Source organism: Cheilinus undulatus, linkage group 7 (genome assembly GCF_018320785.1).
Source record: "Cheilinus undulatus linkage group 7, ASM1832078v1, whole genome shotgun sequence".
Taxonomy (NCBI): Eukaryota; Metazoa; Chordata; class Actinopteri; order Labriformes; family Labridae; genus Cheilinus; species Cheilinus undulatus.
Window position 1 is genome coordinate 25,083,166 of NC_054871.1, and position 26,948 is coordinate 25,110,113.

Here is a 26,948-nt window from a genome sequence, read left to right on the forward strand (position 1 = left end):
GTACACTCTGTACTGCTGTGACACACTAGTCCAGTTCTATAACACCTGGTCTACTGGGTTGCCCCCTTGAAAAAATCTTACAGTCAGGGTTAGGATTAGGCATCAGCATCAGTCCAGCACAACTGCTCAGCACCAAAAATGTGTTATGATATATATCAATATATTGTATACTGGGGCCCAGCCAAATGGGGGGCCCATGGAGGTCAGGAAAATGATGGTCCATTGTAAAGTTAAGCTATGAGGACCTTTTTTTGTACCTGAATGATAACCACACTTATCAAAGCAAGAAATATATTCTTTAATAATTTATGCTGTTATCCTTCTCAAAAAACATTTTCTTAAAAAAGAAATGGAAGTGGAAAAAATGGTTTTAAATGACAAAAACGGCAGAAAAAGTGGTGAAATGGGTTGCAAGAGATGAAAAGGGGTTCAAATGTGGTTAAAATTGGTATAATGTGGCAAAATGGGTGGAAAAAATGGTTTAAAGTAGTGAAGAAGTGGCACAAATAAAATGATTCAACGTGAGAAACCAATAACAGTTTAACACATTTTTTTAACTCCAGAATAAAGTAACTGTCAGCTAGCACCAGTTCTACAGATCCAACACACACTGGTACCATCAGTAAATCATAACCAGGGAGGGCCCATTCTCTGGGTTTGTCAGCCAAATCTGTGGGCAGGTCTGCATAAATGTTTATCAATAAACACTGAAAATCTCATGCAGGCACGATGTGCCAAACAGTTGTAGTGTTTCTCTCTCTTTATCACCCGCTGTTAACAGGTGAAGCCGAGGGCGAGATATGAGTCAGGACATTTTCTCGTCTTTGTGCTAGTCATGTTTCCTGAGGACATCCACTGTTAGCTCTACATTTACCTGAAAGTCATCTCACAACATTGTTTTGTTGTTTTCCATAGCTTTGCTGCAGTTCCTTCCTCACATGTGATTCCCCACTCTTTCTCTTTGATCACACATGATTTAGTTTGTGTATACACCAATGTTACAATTGTTTTGGATTTTCAATAAGGTTTTATTTTTATTTCTTTTTCACTTGTTTTCAGTTTCAGTTTAAAGGCCAGAAAAGTAAGCAGCTTACAGATTTTAAAAATACATTTAAATAGGCTACCCTTCACTCCTCATTTTATTTATTCACATTTAATGTTTGAAAATATCCCAAGAGCTAAAACTACCATTAAATGAAGACTTCTTCAATCACATATGACCTTTTCACACTCCCCTATCTCTATTTTATTTTATATTAGTTAGTTTTGTAGGCACACAATACAGTTTCAGTTCGTTTTCACATTAGTGTTGTTTTACATTAGTTTCCGTTCACTGGTTTTTATATTTTAGTTTAAGTTATTTAGTTTCAGTGAACTATCATAACCTTGGTATTCACAAATATACATTTGAAAGGTTGACTGGATGAATCTCATTGTGGTGAAAAGTGAATCAGACATTTCTGTATCTGTACATCTCTGCTTTTATTCAAATGAAGGGTGTGTTAGCTTTATGAGTTGTTGAAAAGCTCTACGTGCTTTTGTAGTAAATCTGCTTGTTCAGATAGTATGTTGTTTTCTGTCAGGACTTCACAGCTTGGCCTGTTTTCTGCGCACTGTCCCTGTTATGTTGCCAGAAGGATTGTCCAGGGGGAGAAGAACCTGTGGGGAGATAAACAAATGTCAGTAACCCAGTAAGTTCTTTAATTTAACATCTTCAAAAAGTAGCCAGTAACAAGACTTTCTTCATCTTTGTTGCTGATGCCCATTTTTGTCATGTCTATGGTGAAGTAGTGCTGGTTTGGCATGACGATCTCTATTTCATCCACCTGAGAAACAGAAGAAAATAAATCAAAGACAGAGGTTTTTTTTTTTAAATGAATTTCTTTTCTTTGAATTTCACTTTTTTTTTTAAGAATTATTATTTGATGTTACCAAAATAATCTTTATCAGTCTTTGCTTTGACAGTGACTATGCGAATGTGCAAATATTTGTGAGAAAGTAGCAGAAATGCAAAACTTTAAAAGACATACAGCACAGAGTAGTATATACTGGAGGTACAAATTTAACATTAGCTTATGATCATAATATAGTCTTACTTCAAGAACTCTATCCAGCACCAAGACCTGTGTTTCGTAAAGGGTCTTCTGAACAGACGGTGAGAACTCTCCAATATCATAAGGCCCCGCAAACTTCTCAATAATTGTCTCCTTCACACAATTCCTACAAAGGAAATGAAAATATGTGATTTCCAATTTTAATTTCTGATAAATGCCATTTCCTCTCCATGTATTTGACCTTTTCTTTGACAGTATAAATCTATGCACTCCATTTTGGATGACTGCAGCCTCCACAGATGTTCAGCGGACATTTACCATGCAGCATCAAAGTCCAGACCCTGAATCTTGCTGTAGCGCCACCTAGCATAGACAGAGGTGCAGAAACACCGATCCTTGGCCTCTTGCAGGGTAGTGAAGCGGTCTCGCAGGAAACCCACAAAACCAGACTGGGTGGTTTTCAGCACTGTCATGTTCTTCACCCCACTATGAACCACAGGTATGCCTGCATTTGGCACATAGTCAGAGAGCGTGACGTAATCAGACACAACAGGAAACATCATGACAGTCACACAGTGCCACGTGCAAACGCTCCACACAGACTCATCAGCAGCATTTTGAGATATATGTAACAGACGTCTACCTCATCTAAACCCTCAGTGATTTAATCAAAAGCTTCAAAAGTTAAAAGTAGATCCCAGTTGTGTAGAGCAGGGTGTACCCACTTATTTTCTATTCTCCACTGAGTATACTACTCCTAAATTCCCACTGAATTAAGTGGTATGTTGTAATTTTTTTCTCATGATGGGTAAGGCATGATCCATCTTATTCTTCCTCTAACTGTCAGTTCTTGTTGCCTTTGTATGGAGGCTGGGTAAGTACAGAGGTGGCTGAGTTTTATGTCTAAGAGAACATGTTCATTTTGGTCATACATAATATTTACCTGTTATCAAAGTATATTTTACTTAAATTAATAGAAAGAATTATACGTCTTCTTTTGAACAATGAAATAAACATACCAGAAATTAAAGTAGTCATTATGGGAATACCTCTTATTCCCATGTTTTAGTGTTAGATTTTGTTGTTTGTTTTTCCTCCCGTTTGCATTTTTATATCTAAGCTAGACTGTAGGGTTGCTTTGAGGAGGACCCCCCTGAGAAGGAAAATCAGGGTAAGTTCTGCTTTCAGTACTTTTTTCTATTATATATAACAACATAAACTGAGCTGGCAGTACTACATTCAATCAGCTTCCTTCCTTCATCATAATTTCATTATGATCCTGACTACCTGAAATCAAGCAGCAGAAGTTGACTGTCAACATGCAAATAAAACGCAGTCTATAACACACAGTTGCTGTTTAGTTCAGTCGGGAACACTCTCGTCATACATTTTACCATTTTATTGCTAAGTGGATTTACAGTTTTACTTGGTGGAGAAGGCTCTGCTAAAAATATGCTCCCTGGGTTACTGAAGCAGAATGTTTGACTTTCCAGAGAGTGCATAGCTAGAAACCCTCGTATAGATGGATACATTTATGACAATGTGCACTGAATACAATAAAATTAGTTCAAAAGCAATTAATCCATAGTAGCATGAATCTGACGATGCAACAAGCTTTATGTTATAAAGGAGGAGGCTGGGGTGGAGGAAGTAAAGCTTGCCAGCAGCAGCAGGTGATAATTTGGATCAGCTGACCATCAGCTGATCATGGCTCGGTGTATGACTACCATGTCCTGCATGGTCTAACATTGAGCTTCGTTAAAGAATATTTCCACTTCTACAGGCCCATTACACAGCTAGATCTGGATAACAATCTCCATATTTAACATTTAAATAAAACAGAGTAAGCCATACTTTCATGATAACACCCTTATAAAAGGGGAAGGGAGGGGGAACAAAAAGGGCATACAAGCAAATACATCTTTAGAGATATGCCTGATAACATTTTTCCCAGCTGATTTGGATTCATTGATTTATTGGTAGAAACTCTCGTGGACCAGTGTATTAAAAAGACTACATACTAGTGAAAAACACTGATAACTGACATTTTGCTAGCCTTGACTCATATTCCACCCTTTCTTGTTGTCAACTAAAATTTGTCCAAAACCAGTTGATTTTTTTTTTTTTTTTTTTTTTTGAGCTAACTAGTAGAGGGATTACTACAAGGGTCAGAGTACTTCTGTCAATACTAGTAGTAGCACTAGCTGTAGTACTCACTAATACCTAGTGGATAATTTAGGCAGTTCTACAGGCACAACAACATAAATCCAAATAGACTGATTTACAGTACTGTCTGTGGGTTTGTGGTTGCACTTACCATTGAGGTTCTGCTCTACATCACAGAAGTGGCAAGCTTCTGGACTGAGGATGAATGCATGAGCATGCTGGACTCCATTCTGAGAGGAAAAAGGTCATTTTTTTAATCAAAATCTTGTTTTGTGATAATAAGTTTGAATATTTCTTCTATTCAAAATGAAACACTTTTTTTTTCTCAGGACTGAAAGTCATTCCTGTATGTCAGTGGTTCCTGATATGCAGATATTCTACTAAAATCCCATTTGGAAACATAATGTACGACTGTATTGGGGTCACTCTAAAAGACATAATATGAGGATCTGTTCATTTTTGAGAAGAAAAGTCAAAATTTTTGAGATCTTACATTTATTAGAACCAAACTCAGAATTTTGATGCTTAAAACGTTGTAAATTTATGAGGGGAAAAAAACTTGTAATTCCCAAGTTTTAAAAAAGTAATGTATTTTTAACAATAGAAACTCAAAAAATATTGAAAATTTCAGACAGTTTAGAGTAAAAAAATTAGAAGAATAAATTGAATACAGTGGTTTGTTTTGGGCTTTATACTCTCAAAAAACTTTTGGTTTATTTATACATTTATGATTTTCAAAGTCCTTTTTGTAAATTTAAGATTATTAAAACTCATGAATTTTGAGTTCAATTTAAAGTGGCTCTAATACGCTGTCATAATAACTGTTAGTACATAGATCTTTTAGCAAGAACAAGTGTATGAAGACCTGTTATGATGGAATTTTTCCAGTTCAAACTATAAACTTGATGTTTAATTTTTCCAAGTGAACCACTGCTGTAGGTTACCTTCTCCAGCCTCCTCCAAGGAGCCTCCTCCATGTGAACCTTGGCCCTCAGCACATGGTTGAAAGAGGTCAGGAAATGATTGCAAATGTCTAGAGAAAAATCCTCAATGGTCTTCACCTGAACACATGTGTATGAAATATTAAGCAAAGTGACAGACTGTGAATTATAGATAGAATATGAAGACTAGAAATGGGAGCATAAAGAAAGGTCAGACTTGGACAAAAGCCAGTGAGGCATGTTTGTGTTTGATTTGATCATTCAGGGTATGTCTGAGCTGTGCAGTGACAGGGATCATTTATAAGCTAAGTAAGGGCATTGTATTAAGAGTTTCCCTGTGAAAATGTATGACTGATTACAGCGTTAAATGTGTGTTGTCCTTATTTAACAAAGATTGATCCCTTACAATTCAGAATCTTATGCATTACTTTTATTTGTTGTGTTTTTATCAACCTCAAAAGAGCTGTACATGGTTGATAAAGGTTTATGAAATTACCATAATTTCCTTAACAAAAATACAGCCACCATCCAAAATATTTGGTAAGATACTATTTTCTATTTCACTGCTTCTCTTCAGCTTTAGTCCTAATTCAGATAAGACCCTTGATCCTATCTCCTCTCCTTTACTCTCTATGGACAGACATTGTTTTAAAGTTACAGAAGTGTTCCTGGTGAGTTGTTTCGTAATAGTCCTTCACTGAGGTTACAGCAGCAGACATGTCCTCTGTGTGTTAACTCTGCAGACCTACCCCCTTCAGCTTGGCCAGAGCATGCACAGTGTTCTTGATGGTGTCTGTGGGGATGATGTCCGAGTTGTCTCCTTGTAAATAATCCTTGCGTGTTTTGAGTGTGAGCTGCACGTCAGCTGTCAGCTCGATGATGTAGTGGTGGCTCCCTTGTCTCCTGATCACCAGCACCTTCACCATGTTCTTGCCGTAGCCCGTTCGCACAAACTCCACATTCTGCACACATGGAGAACCAGTTACTGACACCCAGAAGTCTCAAGTGCTGTAAGGAGATGTTTTGAGTTTCTAATCTCCTGACATTTCAAAATGTGCATTGTTCTAATTGGACACGTGCACTACAGGTGTTTAGTTTGCATCTTAAAATGAACTTTTATGCATCCTCTACCCCAGGTTTAAGCTCTTTAAGCTCATTTTAAAGTCTTATTTGTTCCCACCATGATCATAAATTTACATGATGTTTCTTACAGCTGTATGGTATGTTAAAATGCATCTCAGAGTTTTTTTTTTTTAATCTTTTTTTTTTCCACATTTTCCTTTTGTTCTGTTGCATTCTGATGCAGATCCTGCACAATATTTTCTTTATGGTTTTCTTTCAAACAAATTAAAGCTCACTGACTTGGATCCAGGCTGAGGTAGAGCATAAACGCCCATGCCCTGCAAAGAAAAAAATAATGGATCTGGCTCCAAAATGCTTTGGAGCTGGTTAAAAAAAACTGTTGCCTGTCTTATCATTAGCTATATAGACTGACATTACTGTCCTAGTCCGATGAGCCCAACGTCCAAGTCAAAAAAGATCATAATACCATATAAAGAAGAGGTCGGTTGCATTTTGAAACAGGCAACAGTTAAAAAAATGTGTATTTTTGTTGTTTTAATAGCCTTTGTGATAATGGGTAGTCCAATGAGAAAGTATTCAGACCCCATCACTTTTCTCAATTTTCTTATGTTGCAGCCTGATGCTACAGTCAGAAAAATGTATTCTTATTTTCATGAATCTACACTCAGAACCCCATCATGAAAAAGTGAAAACTTTGTTTTGTTTTTGTTTTGTTTTTTGGGCTAATTTATAAATAATAAAAACTGAAATATTACACTGACATAAGTATTCAGACCCTTTGGAGAAACACATGAACTTCAGCTCAGTTGCTTTCTATTTCTCTCAATCTTTGATGATATATTTTACACCTTTATTGGAATCTACCTGCGTCAAATTGATAACTGGACATGATTTGGAAAAAACACCTCTCCATAGAAGACCTCATAGCAGACGATGCATATCAGAGCAAAAACCAATCCATGAGGTCAAAGGATCTGCCTGCAGAGCTCAGAGACAGGATTGTTGTAAGGCACAGATCTGGGGAAGGCTACAAAAAAAATCTCTGTTGCACTGAAGGTTCCCCCAGAGCACAGTGGCTTCCATAATTCTCAAATGGAAGAAGTTTGGCACATCCAGAACAAACATCACGGCAGCCCTCTTCTGATCAGGGCTTATGGCAGAGTGGCTTGATGGAAGCTTCTCCTCAGTGCAAAACACATGAAAGACGCTTGGAGTTTGCAACAAACCCCATGTGAAAGCAAAGGAAGTGTTCAAGCGTTTTGCACTGGGGTGAGGCTTCTTAACTACCACTCTGACATAAGCCTAGCTCAGTGGAGGGCTGCAGTGGTGGTTGTCCTTCTGGAACTTTGTCCCATCTCTACACAGGATCTCTGGAGCTCAGTCAGAGTGACCATCAGGTTCTTGGTCACCTCTATTACTGAGACCCTTCAACCCTTATTGCTCAGTTTGGCCCAGCGACCAGCTCTTGGAAGAGTCCTGGCTGTGCCAAAAATGAGCTTGCCAAAATTTTTAGAATTTGTTTGATTTTGTTTGCCATGATAAGGTGTTGAGTGTGTAGTTCAATGAGAATAATTATGTTTTTGTTTTTTTTGTTTTTTACTGTAGCATCAGGCTGCAACATAAAATATAACAAAGTGAAGGGGTTCTGAAAACTTTCTAAATGCACTGTAGGTGTAAAACACAAGGAAATCATTCCTTAAATTTAGGATGAACCATGTCTTTGCTAACCTACAGTTCATGCCCCCCTCTATGACTCTGGGCCCCAGAGAGCTTTGGTGTCCTGAGTGGTTGTTATTGCATGGTTAAAATGATCAAAAAGTACAAATTTTTAAAGGGCGTTTAAAAATGTGGCACTATAACACATACATTGAAGAATTAAAGTAATTACCAACATTAGGCCACATGTAAGCCTATACAAAACAAACGAGGTTAAAATAACAAAAACAACAACAACAAAACCTTATGTATAAAAAAAATCTATTGTTGTAGTAATGAAAGTACATAGCTGTTTTTTGTTTGATTTTGTAGTGATTCAGTAGCCAGTTTTAATGTTATATTTTAGCAAAAGAGCTACCAATAATGAGTTGAAATCAATTTATTCATTTAAGTATTGCCCTGCAAGACTGCAGGAAAAATGCTTGGTGATCATACATTTTAATATGAGATTATTGGTCTTTGTGGGGGAGTGCTGGTTTGTTTGTCAGTTCAAGTCTGGCCCTGCGGTCATTCGCCCCCAAAAGTTCACATCCTGTAAGTTATCCTTTAAAAACATATTGTCTTCTGTTTTATTTCTATTTTTGTTACAAGGAATGAGTATTTACCTGATTTGAAGCGATTTCCATGGTATCGGCCTTTCCTTTACCTGCTGTCAGCCTGTCCTCGGTTCCTGCAGAGTCTCCAGCAGAAGTGACACAACAGATGGTGGGAGGATTTTGTTCAGAGGTTGGTCCTACCTTTGAACTTTTGCTGTTGGACCTGTATTCACTGCAAATTGTGTGTAAATACACTTTGACGTGCAAACAAACACACAGACTTGTTTGCTATATTTCATGCACATGGAGGATCAATGAGATGTTAGTCAGGTTCGGACGTTGACAGACATACCCCTGTCCCAGTGCTCACCCTTCCTTTTCTATTTCTGACTCTATAAATGTAGATTTTTTCTCATAACATACAGCATATGTAGGCTGGCTGTGGTTCAGTGGTAGAGTTAATCTTCAGAAGTTTGGTGGTTCAATCCCGGCTCTTATAGCCCGCAGATTGAAGCATCTTTTTACAAGACTATAAGCCCAAGTGATCTGTTAGTTTCCATCATTTACATGATCGAAAGAAAGATGTCAGTCAATCAATGCATGTGACTGAGATACCTTTTCATAAATGAATGTGTTTGTGAGTGGGTGGTGCAAAGTACTTCCAGTTTTTTCATTATTTTGTCTGAATTCAACTTTATTCATAACCATAAAGAATGAATGTACCACGCTGCAAACATTACAGAGTAAGCAACTGTTCATAAATAAAACAGAGAAAAGGGTCAGAGGTTTAAACCAGGGTAAATTATGTATGGGCTCGTTTAAGAAGTAGATAGTACGCAAACAGTGGCTTGCTTAAGCTTTGTTAGCGTTAGCTGAAGCTAGCATAGCTATACTAGCTACACATTCATCATTACTATGTAAGCCAGTGTAACTAAGTTAGCTTTAGCGACATGCAGCTTTGCAAATGAAGCTAAAGCTAATGTAGCTTTGTAGATAATGTAGCTACAAAGCTTATGTAGCTAACATTGGCTTTGTAGCTACATTAGTATGGATATCCATGAGCTTTTTATGTTTTAGCTGACGCAGAACGAAGCCATGTAAGCTACGTTTGCTTCTTTAAAATGTTTTCAATGAAGGATGAGCTTTTCACTGTAAGCAGACTGTTTATTCAGCTTTATTGACATTTTTAAACCATACAAATTTATGAAAATTGTTGCTGTTTGGACCTTAGATGGAACATGTGACTGAAAACAGATAAATACTTGAAATACTTGAATGTATGTCTAATTAGAGCCCCTACATCAAAGGATCAGTTTTTCCCAGGCCGACATTCATGACCCCCTAAGAACAGCCTCACGACACACTTGTGGGTCCGGCTTTAGTTACGAACAGCTGATCTTATGCTACTACTTTATTCTTACACTAAACTCTAAACTTGCAAGAGTCCTTATAATTTTAGGATTTCAGTTCAGGTTATATTGTCTCTACCAGAGATGAGAATTTGAGCAGTCAACTGAAGGGGATCCCCAGACGGATTCAAGACTAAAGCGAAAGAAAGAGCTGTTCCCAGAGATCAATGCCAGTCAAGGATTATTTTTTCACAAACTGGCAACCTCGAAACCTTCCCTATATACACAAGCATTTTAATCAGTTCCATTTGATAAATAATTTGCAAAAGAGCAAACAGAACGTGTTGTATGGACCAAAATGTACTTGAATATTATCTTGAATATAATTTAGGTCACACTCCATTTACTCTCTGTACAATTATTCCCTTCTTAACACAACATTTATCGAGGAAAGGGGGAGGAATTTATTTATTTATTTAGTTACTTATTTATTTAGCTGTTTAGCTGTTTATTTATTTAGCTATCTATTTACTTTTGTACAGGGGCCAGTATAATAATTAACAGAAACTTTGTCATCTGATGCATTGTGCCAGAGTTAGCTCAAAGGTATTTTAATTTTGCAGTCCCTTACAGGTTGATGTAAAAATCCATAGCATTTGTTTGATCTAAACTGAATGTGTTTATTAAAAACCTAGATTCAGTAACAAATGTGATATAGACATTCAGCCACAGGTGGTTTTTACCATTATACCAAATTACAATTGGTCGAGGCCTTGTAAGCCTCCAGACATAGGCAAAGGTGTGCATACATTTAGGCATGTATTATAATTATTTAGTTACTAAGATGAGTATTTAAAATGTAAACAAGGTACCAAAAGTGCCAAGGATAGCATTGAAATAGAGTTTGGTAGACAAAAAAAGCCCCTGGGGAGGACACCTGGAGCCCCCGTTGAGTTGAAGCCCCCTAAAATGCCCCATTATGTCTTTATATCCAGTAAACTATGAAAGGCAGATGTATGTCTCTCTATCCTGTATGTAGTATCTAAAGGTGGGCATGTTAAACTCTTGAGATATGGAGACTATGAGTTATGTTGTTTCTTATATAGGAGGTGATAGACACAGCTTGCTCACATTTAGGTGTGTCCTGTAGTTCTGTAATTCTTTGGCTTTTTTAATAATTTAAAAGTAACTGTCCTAATGGCTTTTCTTCACTTTCTGATTAGTTGAAGTAAAATTTTGAGGGGCGTGCATGCAACCGTGGAATAAATGGTGTCATGCTCTGACTCAACCATGTTTTAAATGAGTCTCTTCTTGTAATTCAGTCACCGTCTGACTTAACAGCCAATGTTTTACTATCTGATATTTTGAAATAAGCTAGTATTTAAGTGCTACATTATAAAGATAAATGAGCATGTTCAGTTTTAGTGACTAGTTCATTATGTGAAATCTCCAATCAAAAACATGACTATTGTTTTATAAATGGCCTCTTTCAAAAACACCCATTAAAATAGAGGCTAAAGAGAAATGACACAGCTTCATTTCAGAGTTCCTTACAGGATGACAGTGTTATTTTTTCCAGATGGTTTCTGGTACAGTTATCTGCAGCCTTACTGCTACTGACTCTGGTTGTGGTGAGAAACAGGTGCAACATAAAGAGAGAGCTGTTGAAAGTTTAGGTACAGCATATAACAAAAGAGAATGAAACTCAGAGTATTATCATCTTCAGTGTTGTCATATGACCACAGTGTATGACTTCCTGTTTTGCAACAGCAGGCAGCTGTTTGCTGTTAGTTGCTCAGTTTTGAACCACCTTGTTCTAATAAAAGATTTCAAATTTCCCTTTTCTTCTCACTCCATCTGCAGGAGTTGAGCATGATGGCTACACGCCTCGGTTTCTGCTTACAGATCCTAACCTCGTTGGTATCTCACACAGTTTGTAGTGCTAGTATTTCATGTAAAAATGAAGCTGGTGAGCCTGTTGACTGGTGAGTTTATTACTGCTAAGATTAGGGAAGTTGAAACTGTAGAAAGATGACACATTTTGAGTTGATTTTTTGGTCAGATAAACTTCAAATTTTAGTATTTATTTAAAAATCTGTTTGTTTTTCGTAAAGATGTCTTTTAATGCTAAAAACAGTACCTTTCCCTCAACATCCTACAGGTTCATCATTTACAAACTGCCCCGGGACAAGATTAGCGGACAGGGCAGTGGAGTGGACTACATGTACCTGGACTCCTCAGCAGGAAGCTGGCAGATGAGTAAATTCATGGTTAACACCAGCCAGGGAGCCTTAGCCAGTACACTGAACCAGCTTTACATGGGAAAGGTCTACGAGGTGAGTTCATGCCCCTTTCTTTGAGCGGTCTTTAAACACTGGTGTCTGTGTGTGGAGGCAGATAGAGACTCTTTGATTCACTGCTAAAGCTGTAAACAGTCCTCTGTTTCCTACAAGGAACTGAGCTGAAGCTGGACATTTATATGCTTCCCCAGCCACATGGAGTAAATAACAACCTCCTTCCTCATACAATCAACTTTGTTTTACATTTTTAGCTTTGGAGACCAGTCTCTGTGTATATTCAGTAAAGTCAAAACCAAAATTTGGAATAGAGAAAACATAAAAGACAGAGCATGCGTTGACATATGCTCTTATTGACTTTCATGCTGACTGGTGTTTGAGCAAACTGATTCCACTTCCATATCTGTGTGGTAAATATGAATTTACAGCTCAGTCAGCAGCTTACACTGAAGTAACATTAAGAGCGGAAACAGTTTTCATGCAGAGCTAACTTATTTCTGCACATTCATATCGAATTAATTCATATTTCTTTAAAGATCAAACTGTTTCTTTGAGAACAGCCACACATAACTGATCAGTTCAAGACAAATCCAATCCCTTGAAGTGTAGTTCTCCATGTACTGTATGCATGAAACACATGTCTTTTCTCAGTCTAACAGTTCAGTCTACACACTCTACAATGATGCACCACCACAAATGGATTATATCCAAGGATATGGACACACTAAAGGTACAGTGAATTATCAAAACTTTCTCTTAATTAGTTTAGTGCCTTCGTTCTCAGCTGTGGAAGCCATTTCCAGAGGGTCACGGATGCGTGCCAGGTAGAAAATACATGTCAAAAAGTCTATCATGTGGTTTTATTTTGAAGAAAATGCCTCCATCTCTTTGGTCTTTTATATGTTTTGTCCCATCTCAAATTCAAGCTGCCACATTTTCATTTAAAGCATTTCGTTATGATTGAAAATTCTGGGTTGCAATTTGTTATTCAAGAGTTGGTGGAGGGTTGGTGGAGAGTTGGTGAAGCTGAACCAGTTGAGAGCCACTGGTTCAGAGGATTGTGCCTATTGAAACTGCCAAACAGCAAGTAAGTGTTTGTGATATCAAAGGTCAAGGTCGCCAATGGGGGGGGGGGGGGGTTGACGACATATTTTACCCTTTTAAGACAAGTTTATGTTGCTCTCAGAAGTCCCCAAAACATGCCTGTGAAGTTTGTTGCTTAAAAAAACACTCCAGCATTGGATTTTTGCATGTCTAAAAACCCTCTGTTTCAGCCCTGCTAAGAACGAGCTGTTTCTGTGTCTGTGGCTTTAAATGTTGTTGATCTGTCTGGAACTTTCTTCCAAGTGGGGAGGGCCAACCGAACCTGGGGGCAGTTCTAACTCTCCACATGAGATCATTAGGGGAAAATCTGAGATCGGCGTTTCAGCACACATTTTCTGAAAGGTGGAGAAAGAGAGAGGGGGTGGGGATGGATTTTTCTGGTACTTTAGGGAATTGTGGACAGGTCAGGGGCACATATTTTTGTTAGAAAAACCTGAAAAGATTTTTACATAATATGTCCCCTTTAAAGTAACAAAAAACACATTTTGTCTTTACTCCTTCAAAAAGTGCACTGTTTCTAAATGTGGCCCCTGTTATGCAAGGACAGGAATAAAGTAAATAGACTTTACACAAGTACAAGTAAAAGTTCTGGCCTCTAAATCTACTCAAGTAAAAGTAAAAAGTGCTTGATTTAAAGTTTACTTTAAGGACTGAGTAGCTACTGAGGAGTTTACAGTGACATATGATCTTTCCGTAGTGGAAAGAACAAGAGAATAGATCTCCAGCCATGTTGTCCAGGTAAAATCACACCTTTATCATAAAGTCAAAAACACAGCAAAACTGATAGTATTATATGAACTCATATATATGGTTAAATGTAACACTTTAAAAGTTTCTATATTGGTCCACATCACATATAGTAAAACTACACTTTAAAGTGTTGAATACTTTATAGTATGACAGAGCTGCAGTAACTCTTGAAAATCTACCTCATAGCACGGCAATGCTTCCTGATGAAGAATATGCACAGTGTGTCCTTAAGGAACACCTAAAGTCGCAGGTAGGAACTCTTACTCAGTGGATAACCACACTCAGGGTGCAAATATGTCTCACATTAAAAACAACAACGATCTACCAGAAACATGAGCAAAAGAACCCCAGCAGGGATCACTGCAAACACGGCAACATCCAAACACAACTAAACACACATAAATCCCATCTGAAAACTCTGCCCAGGCACTGAACATTGACACTGAAGACGATTTCACTCAGAAAGGAGTTAAAATTACACTTAAGGAGTCAAAAATGTTTTTCACTGGGATAGCAACACTCCAGTTTTTGCTGTGTACAACAGCTGTTTTGGGATGTGTTGTGGAATTATTCTCTCTTTATGTGCTACTGTGTAGTCAACAGAGGTGGAGAAATTACAGGAGTATTGTTCTCAAGTAAAAGTGGTTTCATGTTTAGAACTGACTTAAGTTGAAGTTAAAGTACTGATTTTAAAATATGATCAATAAAGTACAGGTCCCCAAAAAAGCCACTCAATTACAGTACTTGAGTAAATGTCATTAGTTATTTCCACGCCAGCAAACCTTTTCAATCAGCTTCTAAGCTGATCTTAGCCTAACTTTGGAAATAACTCCAAGCCAGTATGCGAGCACTAATGTCACTAATTTATGCATAGCAGGGATGCACTGTTGGATTTAGCAGATACCAGTGTTCATATTGATATTTCAGTGTTATTCAGATCTAAATGTTTGAAACACACAATTTGAAGTTTGAGGCTGAACAAATCAACAAACTTCTGTCCTTGAAAAAAAAAAAGAGTTTAAGGATTGGGGATAATAAACAAGGCTTACGTTGCCTAAAACTCCATAAACTTAAACTAATCTGTTGTCACTAATATAGAGCAGCAGAAATTCTCATATTATTATTATTATTATTATTATTATTATTATTATTATTTCATATTACCAATAACACCAATAATACTGTGACTCCCTAATGCATGGATATTATTAAATCAGATCCAAGGTGCTCCTCTTTAATTGAGTTTATGAGGGGTCCAGTAATTTCTGTGGTCAGGCTGTCAAAAGGGGGTTTTATTTTAAAAATAAATAGTAAATTTGTTTTTTATGTCTCAGTGCAAATATAAAATCCATGTCTTTTAAAGATTTAGAGAAAAATATGTTTAAAAGGTATACAATTCTGCACCACTTTTTTTTGTCATTTTATTCTATGATTCTTATGTAAAAGCTGTTTGCAATGTGGTGTCCTTAATAGCCCTAAACGTTCTAAGGTCTAATGCTATGATTTAACAAAAAGAAAAAAAAAAGAAAAAAATCAATATGATTTATGGGGGAGGAAACGGGCAAAGATCATCTGTCTGATAAGATCTGTTGACTCTAGATTAATGAATGCAGTGACATGACTGATGGAAATGTTGAAAGCATGAACATGGTATGAGTAGGGTGTGTTGTTTATGTGTATCCTGCAGGGGCCCTGCTCTTTGACCACTCTCAAGGCTTCTGGCTGTCGCACACTGTCCCCCATTTCCCCTCGTTCCCTGACAGAGGCTACACCTACCCCTCCTCTGGAGAAGTCTACGGTCAGACGGCTCTGTGTGTGACCTACCAGTATGAACAGTTCCTTCACATAGGTGAGTGATGGTAACAGTGATGCAACATGGCCTGGCCTGTGCCAAGTCTGTATTTACACTGGACCTGCACTTATGTAAGACTACTCTCTGTACAAGACATGACTGAAAATGAGCCAAAACCTAACAAGTGATTGGTAGTATTTTAGAATCTGTTTTTAGCAGTGTAACTTTGGAGTTCAGTGTATAATGTGAAGTGTCCGGTGGGGTATTTAGCTTGAGTTTAATTATGGTGAAGTAATGAGAAACACCGCCAGGAGTTTAAGCCAGTTAATTCAAGAAATTGTCTGCAATGTACTTCACTGCATCTGCATATCTGTGGTGTGGTTTTGTGCCACTGCTGTGTCTTTTATTAAACTGCATATGAGCAACGAGGCTTTGTCTGCTTGGAGGCTGTTAAAATTACATTTGCAAGTATTAACTAAAGCAGTTATTAAGTAGTTTATACAAAGGTGTATTGATAAGAAAAGCATGCATATGCCTTTTGGGGGTTTAATCAGTCAAACAATTAAAATCTATGTTGATTTTTGATGGCAGTGTGTCACTTTTACTCGTCTCTTGGGTCCTGGGGGCTCCGCTTTTCTTAAGTTCATGTAGGGGGGGCTCCAAGGAAAAATGGTTGGGAAACACTGCCCAGGCCATGCTTCCTTGTCACATCCATCCTGTATGCCACCCTAAAGGTGTCAACTTTGTTATTTTTTTTCAACAGATTATTTTCCCATGCCCCTGGTAATATGCAAGGACATTCAGAGCAGGACCTGGGTTGTGTCACCCTTCACACCCAATGGTGCCCTCAGGCAGCTTACTTGCCACATCTACACTTTACTGCAGCTTCAATTTAATACTCAGAGACACTTTTCAGTGGTTAAAAGTGCAAGAAACATGAAAGAGTTAAAAAATACACACAAGTTAATGAGTAGTGTTATATAGCAGAACTGTCAGACATTAAAAGCTAGTTACTGGTGAGTCTTTAGAAGTGATGGGTGGGTCGGTGAATATGTGTTGAAAGAGAATTACAAAGGGACAGGGCAGCTATAGAGGACGCTCTGTCCCCCAGGTTCAGTGCTTGTTTCTTAAAGGTGGAGAAAAGAGGGTTGGCAGGGGAGGAATGGAGGCTACAGGTGGGAGTGTGATGTTGAAGGGCCTGGTGATTAAGGGATTTTAGAGTAAGGAGCAGGATTTTAAATTGGTGTGGTAGGGGAGGAGGAGCCAGTGAAGATTTTGAAGAACCGGGATGGTGCGATCACGGGAGCTGGTATAGGTGGAGAAGCTGTGCTGCAGTTCTGGATGTATTGAAATTTATTGAGGACTTCGGAGGATGTGCCATAGATTAGCTAATGCAATAGTCGAAGTGATGAAAACATGGATTAGAGTTTTAAATTTACTGTAGTTTAATAAAAGGATGTTTTTGTTCATGATTTTATATCTGTTAAACAATTTGTCAGGGTTGAGTGGGTATTTTTTTGATGAGCTGGCTGAGATGTAGAGTTGGATTTCATCTGCATAACAATGGCAACAGAGACCATGGTAATGGATGATGTTACCAAGGGGAAGTCGGTAGGTAATGACAAGGAGGGGACTAAACACTGAATGTTGGGTACACCTTGAGACCGGGAAGCTATGGAGGAAGAGCAGTTGTTGATATGAATGAACTGCTGTCTGTCTGTGAGATGCAGTGTTTATAAACAGCCTTTAAAGCCATTATAATATTTCTTATGTAGGCTTTAGTTTGGTGTTTTACATCAGTGTTCTATCAGCTGAAAGACAACATTTTCCCAGTTCTTCATTTTTTCTTTCATACTCATTTTAATTTATAGATACTATCCACTGAGTGCAGCACCCTTAGATTATTTTAGCCTTCAGTATCTCTTCTCTTTCTCTTTTCTATTTCCAGCACAGCAGATGGCATACATCTTCCCACGTGTGTATAACTGCTCCGTACCTGACGTGTTCCTGGCTTACCTGCCGCAGCTGGCTCAGTTATGTGAGGGCTCCAAACCACCGCTGTTCTCGAATAAGAGAGTGGAGCATCTTCTCTCAGCTGGAGGAGAAAAGTTTGTCAGTTTTGTCAAATCTGAGTACTTTGTAGACGGTAAGATATGGTCAGGAACTATCATTTCTGTTTGTAGGCATTTAAATGCTTTATTCTGCAGGAAGAAATAAATATGAAAGATGATTTTACAAAACCATTTACAGCACTTCACAGAGGAAAAAAAAACACTACTAAATATATATTTTGTGAATTATTTGTGCTCTATACAATCAGCACAGGCCTCTGTCTACTTCTGTCTTGTTTGCACATTTCAATCATCCACAGACATTCATTATCAGGAGCAGACACTCCTTACACCACACCCAAGGACTCCAACGTCTGGCTGATAAAGTGAAGGAATTGTTTTTGTGCTGTAAATCCTCACAGAGCTGATTAAAAATTTTAATTTTCAGACTTTGGCATAGTGATCACATGTTTAGGAACTCTCACATTCACACGTGCAAAGGGGATTTCCAATTGTGTAGAAAATATTTGCATTTTGCCTTTAAAATGCTGACCCAATGACAATGATTACAGTCCATTAGCACATAACCTTTCACACTCTTGTTACAGGTGTCTGATTTTCAATACAGGAGCCCAAGGAACTGCAGCTCTGGTGGTGTATTTGTTTGAACATAAAGGCTTACCTTTATATTCTGGGTACCTTTTATCATTGCAGACATCTACACAGGCTGGGTGGCTCAGGTCCTGGACAGCGACCTGCTAGTGGAGACGTGGCAGAGACATCATGAGCTGCCATCAAACTGCTCCCTCCCCAAACATGCCATGAACATTAAAAGGATCCAGCTGCCTGGATCAGTCCTGTTTAAGTCTCATAATGACCACTCAAAGTGGTGCGTGTCACTGGCCTTTAAAGACCAGCTGACCTGCCTGGGAGACCTGAACAGAGAGACATCACAAATGTGGCGAGGTGGTGGGCTGGTCTGCACACATAACCCTCTGATTTACAAGGCCTTCAGACAAGCAGTGGACTGGTATATCAGCTGTTAAACAAAACTAAATATGAGATTATTGGATGTGGATTATCAAAGTATACCCTGAATGTGTTTAAAGAACAGAGGTGAAATGCAGCCATCACACAGGAGAAGTATCAAAATAGCCCTAAGTTTAAGAAGCACAGTGGATTTTTTTAGGACTAAGCGAAAGGTTATGAAAATCAAATCCCAGTAGATCTGTTTTGGGGCACCGGTTTATGTTTAAATCATGCTCCACATGTACAGAGTCCTTGCAGCTCTTCTGGATTCTAGTCAGACACTCAACATTTTCTCTACTTATTTAGATAATTAGATAAAGAAGTTGAGATCTCGGACAACAGAAAAATGTGCTTGGCATCAGAGGTAAACAAAGTAAATAAAGGCTTTTGCATGTTTCTTTTGGATGCAGTTTTGTCTGATTTGTCAAAGATTTGACACACAGAATTGCAAAATTTCGCAGCACAAGGAAAATGGACTCATCAAGCACAAAGATGGGGCACAAGTGGTTTTGTTCTTATGCTCCATGTACAGAGGCTGTCGTTCTTAAAGCATATGACCCAAGATCAAATCTGGCCTTTGACTCTTTTGCTGCATGTCATTCCCCACCGTTCTTTCTCTCTCTCTCTCATTTCTCGCTTTCAGACTATCTGATTAATGGGCCAAAATTCCCAAATTAAATATTCAACAAACGATAAAGAGGTGAAGATGATTTTATGTCTCTGTAACTCTTTGAAAAAGATAGAACCGTGTAATTAGGTTGTGTACGTGATCTTGTGCATCTGTGTGCTGTTTCTACTACTTAAATTTTTGTTAAAGAGATAGAAAGCACCTTTTCATTTCAGTCTCTCAGGTTTTATGTTATTATGTGTACAAATTTTGGCCTTAATCTATTGCATAAATGATTGAATTTCACTATTACATGTTAATATGAGAGGAAAATGAGCAACAGACACCACTCCGAACAGAAACGCAACCATCCAAAGTGCTTGGACTGATGCAAAATTGAAACTTCTTCAGGGAAAAAAATGAAGGAAAAAAGTTTTTGAGTCAGTGTGCAAACATGAATGACTGATTTCCTCTTAAACATGCAAAAAGTTCAGAGGAAATAAAACAGACAGAGTGCAAGCCCCACATGACCTCCATAAGACATACTTTTGTTTATAATGCACTTTGTTTACCTCATTCATTATGTGTCTGACTGTTTATGTTCAAAATTAACTTTTAAGTGTAAGACTCATGTCTTTTTCACTGGTACAGATAAAAATGCTGTCTGCACAATTTTGATAATCTTACTATCTTTAAGACATGCAACTGAAGAGTTGATGGGACAAAAAAAATGCTTTATTTTAGCCTATTTAGCCTGGACATGGAAAAGTTCATGTGTGGAAAGTTTTTAAAGTTTGAGAGTGTTACATATAATTGCTGACCACCTAAGAGTGACAGAAGCTGACAACAAAAGAATTCTTGACCACGATACCAATAATGAATCAGATGAGAACAACAAAATTAAGGCTGAAGAAACATAAATCAACAGGCTCTCTTTCTTTCTCCAGTGAGATTAAATAGTTTCTATTTCACTGAAAGACAGTCCATTTGTAAATCTTTGCAGAGGCTGTGATAGATGTATTCAACCATTTTGTCCTTATCAATGTTCATAGAAGCTTAAAAAAGCCTTGGTGTTGTTCCCAGCTTGTAGCAGGTAAAACAACATTCCAGTTGGCTAAACCCACTCCAAGAACAAGGAAGCAGCTCACACATGGGGTTTTAAGTGTAAGTTTCGTTTAACAGCCAGACTTCACACCAGCAGCCTCAGACGCACTGGGGATGACATCAAGTGAGCAGTGACGATGACCATGGCTGACCATGTGAGTAAAATATCTTTTTTCTATCAGGGCAGTGAAATAGAAGTTTAAACTTCACAATGTGATCAACATTTTAAATCTCAAGGTTGTAAACACTTATGTAAACATTACATTAAAGTCATGAAATAAAGCTGAACCATTGCATAACCTAATCTAAGGAAATGCAGAACTCTGACAGCCTATGATAACTTGCCCTGCTGTCTGCATCAACATCTCTCTTATTATAGCTCTAGTGAGGTGCTGAAACACAGGTTGGCATTAATACTAACTTATCTTTATGGTCTACAGAAGCAAATGAGACCACCTGAAACATGTATACATAGGGTAAGTGCCGGTTGAAGGGATTGACCACATGCTCAGCGACCACCTTTTCTGTTTCATGTGTATGCTGAGGATGTGTTTTTGTTTGACTGTTTAGGACCCCTAACAACAAAAGTGGTTCCACCAGCACTTAGTCAGGATTTTTTTAAACTACAGATAGGAGTAAATGGGGAGCTGCAGGGGTGTGTGTCTCACTTTGAAACTCACTGTGCCAAAACTGTTTACTGTTGACCTCAAATATATTTTGACAGGAAGAGGAGACATCTGGCTACATTTTGAATTTAGAATTAAATCTTTGGACCAAAGATGTTTTTTCAGGACAAGAGTTTGTTCAAAAAGTTTTTTATCATATATAAAAAAAAAAAATCCTGCTCTCCTGATGACATCATCACACTCTGGCACAAACATTCCACCACATACACACCTACTGTAACATTTTAAGAGAGCTAAATCTACATAAAGGTTGATCCGTGATTATTGAAAATCTGTATGATTTCAATATTGTGAATTGTTCCCTTTTAGCTGAAGAGTTTTCTGTATTTCATAGCAAAAATTAAGTCTGTAAGTGGAAGTAAGCTGTAGTTGCTGCCTTAGAAGTTTAAGAAGTTCAAGAGGATTTGAAGAGTGTTCCCATTTAAAATAATGTTTAAAATATTTTAGAAAAAGCCAAAAAGTATAACTGGCAGAAATATAGAATTGAGGATAGCTGAAAACTACAGAAAAAGCTGAAGAGTTTAATTGTGGAATAGTAACATTAGCATACAATTTGCCAAAGTTATGAGCAGTTAAAGTAAGTGCAGATTTGTAGAAAACCCCCATTAATTTCAATGGGGGAAAAAATGTGCAGAAAAGCATGATACTTAAGCAATCATAAAGTTAGAAATGTCATAAGTCATAGCGATTGAACCTGAAAGAAGCTGATCAGAATAAATCTCTACTAGTGTCAATACAATTAAGAATAAAGAACTGGATAACAATATTTTGGATGCACCTGCGCTTATCAAGGGGTACATAGCTGGCACATAATAATAATAATAAAAATAATAGTAAAAGCTGTTAGATTCTGATAGTTGAAGAGAAGCAAATACAAAAATGAAAAGAGAGAAAATAAACGAAAGAAGTAAGAAGACGGTAAACGGCAGTCAGAAGACATCACATAAAAGCAAGTCTAAAAAACTGAGTCTTAAGAAGTGAATTAATCAGGTGACTGATTCTGCACGCCTTCTATGCTCAGGCAGGTCATTCCAATTCCATTCTTGACTTTGGAACAACCAGAATGCCCCCACCTGAGAATCTGAGGCTGTGAGCTGGCTCATTGAGCCTTAATAAAGCAGTTAGCATGGAGCCAAACCCATTAGTACTTTAAAAGTGTTGAGTAAAATCTTAAAATCAATTCTAAAACTTACAGGGAGCCAATGTAAGGAAGCTAAAATGAGGGAGATGTGATGTTGCTGCATTTTTTTCTAGCTGGTGGTAAGAGAGGAATCTGTATGTATACAAGAGAGGAGTGGGTTATAGTAGTCAAGTCTGGAGAAAATCAGGGCATGTTTTTCTTTTTAAAGGGCCAAGTATTTGTTTTATTTTGGCTCAGATGTGAAAAAAGCATGACTGTACAGTGTTGATATGGGTTGTGAAGGTGAGGTCAGAGTCAAACACTCCTCTTAGATTTCTGGCATTGGGTTTGATGTTGTCTTAAAACAGACCAATGCTGAACTCAGTGAGATGGGAGGAGTTTTATCTTTTAAAAGGTATCATTTCAGATTTGGAGTAGAGTTGAAGAGAATGTTGAACCATTCAGTACTTGACATCACTTAGGCAGTCTTTGACAGCAGCTAGGCTTCTGGGGCCTTCAGGTCTCAAGTTATATCTGAGTGTCATTTTATCAAGATTCATTTCTGTTTCAGATAAAAATGTTGAGATCTTTCTTCATTGTGGGAATCCTTTTTAATGGCTGTAAATCAGATGTGAAGTGCAGGGATGACACTGGAACAGAAGTGGACTGGTGCGTTAACTTTTTTCTTTCAATTGTAATCCGACTTCAGTCTTAGCAGAGAACTTTAAAGAATCTTTTTGTCGGTCTATTAGGTATATTTTGTACAAGTTACCCAACAAGGATGGCAAAGGTTTGTCCTACTTGTACATGGATGAAAGCACCAGAGGATGGACACTCAGCAGGGAGAAAATTAACAGTAAATCTGGCACTCTGGCAAATACACTGAAACCTCTTATGGACTTCTATGACAGCGAGGTAATGAACTAAATGTTGTTTGTCATCTGTGTGGCATCAAAACACTCAATCCAAATGAATCTGTGTTGATGTTGTAGACTGCAGGCTTTGGATTCATGCTCTACAGTGATCAGCCTCCACCTCCATATGTTGCTCCTTCATCGTTTGGCCACAGTAAAGGTAAAAACACTCATGTTCATTATGTTCATCATGGCAGTGGGATAAAGCTCTGTGTCTGTTGCTTTCTTCTCTTTTACCTCTAAAGGTGTTGTGATGCTGGACAAACAAAGTGGAATTTGGCTCTCACACAGCACACCAAAATTTCCAACATACCGCAGTAAAGACTTCTGGCCCAGCAGTGGAAACGAAAATGCTCAAACATTTATGTGTGTCACATACCCATATGATCAGTTCAGAGAAATAGGTAGGTTGATTACTGTACATACTGGCTTAATGTTTAAGAACTTTTTCAATTTATTTGAGAGAAAAATAAAAATTGTTTAAAACTCAATCCTCAGGTTTGCAGCTGATGTACATCCATGCCTATTCATATGACTCAGACATCCCGAAAACCTTTTTCAATGAGCTGAGATGTGTTGCACAGCGAAGCTGCTACCCAAAGGAGACCCCCTGGTATCGTGAACATACACTGACCTCAATGAGAGGGCGACATTTCTATAGCTTTGCCAAATACAAACGTTTTATGGATGGTGAGTGTTGACAATTAAAACACATTTTGACAGATACATTTGTACACTGTGAAAATGAATAGTAGTAACTTAAGCGTATAGTTTGTGATAACACAATAGTTTTTTTACCTCAACTAGTGTAGCAAGCTTACAGAAATTATACAATTGAAAATAAGAGCCTGAGACAATAGTTCTAATAAAGTTAACCCATAAAGAAATATATGTATATTTAGATAGCACTGAAAGAAGTGTTAATAGAAAGGAGGGGTTACTGCTGATGTCTCACAGCTGAATGTACCCTGGTCCCCCAGATTTGTACATACAATTTTATCTTAATGTATTACTTCATCGTCAGCCAACTCCTAATTCTGAGGAAGCCTGGGCACTTGTTCAAACAAAAAATTAAAGCAGCATTAGGGCTGTTAGTCTGCTTAAAGACAGAGGCAGTTTGGACATTAGCCAACTTCAAGACTGAAGGCAGCCATACTCTAACCTGACATGCTAGATAGATCGATTGATACATCCATGGCATGAGATTTATTTCTAATCCATCAGGACAACAGTCCATAGTCAGTGTTTTGGAGGGGCAGAAGCTTTAAGAAAAATCTTGGAGAGAGGCTCGACCAACGCTCAGTTATTACAAACAGAGAAACAAAACATATGGCACAGTAATTGGTACTCATTGTAAGCTTGACGGACAGTAGTTATCCATCAGTGGAGCCAGTTGGTAACTGTATTCTCGCTGAAGCTGGTTGGGAGAAGAGCTACTACAACTTTTCCACCAAGAAAAGCTGTCATGCATTCCTAGCTCTTGTCCTAATAAGAAATGTTGTCCAGTCCCCACCGTAGCTACTGCCTCATTCTCCTCACATGTCATCCTTTGATCCAGGAACATGCCCCCTCTAATGTGGCTAATTTGCTGTGCTAGTATTTGTAAACTTTGAATGAACCGGTCCGACTGAGTAAAATATGGCAAATTTTGATGTACGTCCATACATGTTAGACCCGGAGTCTGACGCCGATAGTTTGGAGAGGGAGGGAAGAAAACCAGCAGCAGCAGTGAAGGATAGAGCGTGACATATCTGTTTAATTAAGTGTTTAATTACTGTGTTACTAAATGGCTAAATGGCTAAAAGGCCTTGTGGGGGCGGTCTGTTCCGCTTTGCCAGCAGCACAGACGAACCAGTCAGGAGATCTTATTGTGATGACCTCATCAGTTCGCTCCCTGTTCTCTCCATCGAAATCTCATCTTGGGAAGATCTCAGAGAAGTTCCCAACGAACTGTTTTCATCAGTTTACATGCTAATTCCAAGATTACTGCCACATACGTTTATCTTGCGGTTTGAAAATTTGCATATGTGAAGTATGGGCACCAACAATGTGACTTTATATTTATGTTTTAAAAAACGGAAAAGTATAATACCCCCTCTTTAAAGTTCAAGAACATTTTTTTACAATTCAAATTTTTATGTTTCATGTTTTAAGTTTATGTATAAAACATTTGTAAAATGTTTTGTTCTACATCTGTAATGTCTATCTGTCTGTTGATTATTTTTGTAGAAAGCTTCTTATACCTATTAATTGATGTTCTGTTGTGTAGATCTTTACTCTGGCCTTGTTGTTTCCCGCCTGGATCAGCCTCTGATGGTTAAGAGCTGGGGAAAGATGCGTAACCCATTGCCTTCTAACTGCAGCGACAGCATCCCTCATCCTGTATACAATGTGTTAACAGTCAAGCTGAATGGGGAGTCCTATGATGATACTGTAGATCACTCCAAGTGGTGTGTGACTCGTAGCAGAGAACAGGCTTGCATCGCTGACATGAACAGAGAAGTGAGTCAGATGAGTCGAGGTGGAGGTGCTATATGCATGACTGATGTTTCAGTTGGGAGGGCTTTCTACAGGCTGATCTCACAGTATGCAGCATGCAAACATCCTCGTGAGGATCAACGCAGAGAGCTTTAGAAACACTGACAGGCCTCTATCGAGATGTATATGTAAACTCCAAACTAATATATCTGATGCTGAGATCAAAACATTATGCATCCATGCTAAACACTTGTGAACATGAAATTCTATTTTATTTTCTGCATCATGTATTAACGTTTATAATCACAGTTATTTAATCAATATCACACATTTTTATGTCTTTTTTTCATCAGAATCAAGCTAAACTTGAATATACCAAGGCTGCTATTGAAATGATCAATGATGAAATAAAATCAATAAAAATGTATTATTTGTGACCTCTAAGTAAAAAAATTCCATGTTAGTGCAATCATATGATTTTCTCTCACTCAGCTAACAGCCTGCAGAGTTTACTCTTTGGATATAAAACTAGTATACCTTTAACTGTGACCACATATTTTAAGAATATGAGACAATTATCCAATAAAACATAAAATAAAAGACCAAAGATTTTACATAAAACTTCATACTTTGCCTACAGGTCACTTTTATGATCCTTGTTTGCTACTTGGTGTTTGTGGTACGTTGTGTCCCAGTGTGTGTGGGTTTTTATATATATATATATATATATATTTATTTATTTATTTCACTTACAGCTCCTGGGCTGATGTTGTAGTCCACTGAGGAAAAGCTCTGTCTTATTTCTTTACTGATTTTGACCTGTACAACAATAAAATGTATCCTCCTGCTTTGTAAATTGTAATCAAAAGGTTTTTGGCACCTCATAATTGCTCATAACTGTCCAACACTTACCCTCATCAAGTCAGATTTTGGCATCGAGTATTGTTGTAAATATTCATCCTAGTGGTTTTGTTTGTGATTTTTACTGTAGGTCATAAGAGAACATTATCATTATTTTGAGTCTCCTTCAACCTGTGTAAAACTCCCAACAGGAGCTTTAATACCGCTCTTCTTCTCTACCACTTGCTGAGAATAAGAAATGTTTCTCATGGAGTACTACAGTAGTGAGACACCTGGCGGTTATATCTGGTATAAACAGGGGAATGAGTCA

General features: G+C 37.9%; 3 protein-coding genes across 6 annotated transcripts; 2 read left to right on the forward strand and 1 right to left on the reverse strand.

The window, feature by feature from the left end:
- Positions 1–1,461: 1,461 nt before the first annotated feature.
- Positions 1,462–8,691, reverse strand: uox (urate oxidase). 2 transcript variants are annotated; one of them, XM_041791965.1, is made up of 8 exons: positions 8,566–8,691; positions 5,911–6,123; positions 5,165–5,281; positions 4,372–4,450; positions 2,373–2,559; positions 2,097–2,220; positions 1,743–1,826; positions 1,462–1,659 (listed from the first exon to the last, which is right to left on the reverse strand). In XM_041791965.1, the coding sequence occupies exons 1-8, from the start codon at positions 8,584–8,586 to the stop codon at positions 1,588–1,590; spliced, it is 897 nt and encodes a 298-aa protein (XP_041647899.1). In that variant the 5' UTR covers positions 8,587–8,691; the 3' UTR covers positions 1,462–1,587. The 2 variants fall into 2 exon arrangements, with proteins under 2 accessions (XP_041647899.1, XP_041647900.1); XM_041791966.1 differs by lacking the exon at positions 5,165–5,281.
- Positions 8,554–19,618, forward strand: dnase2b (deoxyribonuclease II beta). 2 transcript variants are annotated; one of them, XM_041791964.1, is made up of 6 exons: positions 8,554–8,686; positions 12,007–12,181; positions 12,794–12,872; positions 15,684–15,845; positions 17,737–17,934; positions 18,554–19,618. In XM_041791964.1, the coding sequence occupies exons 2-6, from the start codon at positions 12,068–12,070 to the stop codon at positions 18,883–18,885; spliced, it is 885 nt and encodes a 294-aa protein (XP_041647898.1). In that variant the 5' UTR covers positions 8,554–8,686; positions 12,007–12,067; the 3' UTR covers positions 18,886–19,618. The 2 variants fall into 2 exon arrangements, with proteins under 2 accessions (XP_041647898.1, XP_041647897.1); XM_041791963.1 differs by lacking the exon at positions 8,554–8,686 and adding an exon at positions 11,712–11,830 and having other exon boundaries at positions 18,554–19,617.
- Positions 19,619–19,777: 159 nt separating this feature from the next.
- Positions 19,778–26,403, forward strand: LOC121512606 (deoxyribonuclease-2-alpha-like). Of its 2 annotated transcripts, XM_041791960.1 has the most exons (8): positions 19,778–20,734; positions 21,020–21,055; positions 22,957–23,054; positions 23,138–23,300; positions 23,378–23,459; positions 23,545–23,703; positions 23,798–23,989; positions 25,569–26,403. In XM_041791960.1, the coding sequence occupies exons 1-8, from the start codon at positions 20,717–20,719 to the stop codon at positions 25,931–25,933; spliced, it is 1,113 nt and encodes a 370-aa protein (XP_041647894.1). In that variant the 5' UTR covers positions 19,778–20,716; the 3' UTR covers positions 25,934–26,403. The 2 variants fall into 2 exon arrangements, with proteins under 2 accessions (XP_041647894.1, XP_041647896.1); XM_041791962.1 differs by lacking the exon at positions 21,020–21,055.
- Positions 26,404–26,948: the final 545 nt, after the last annotated feature.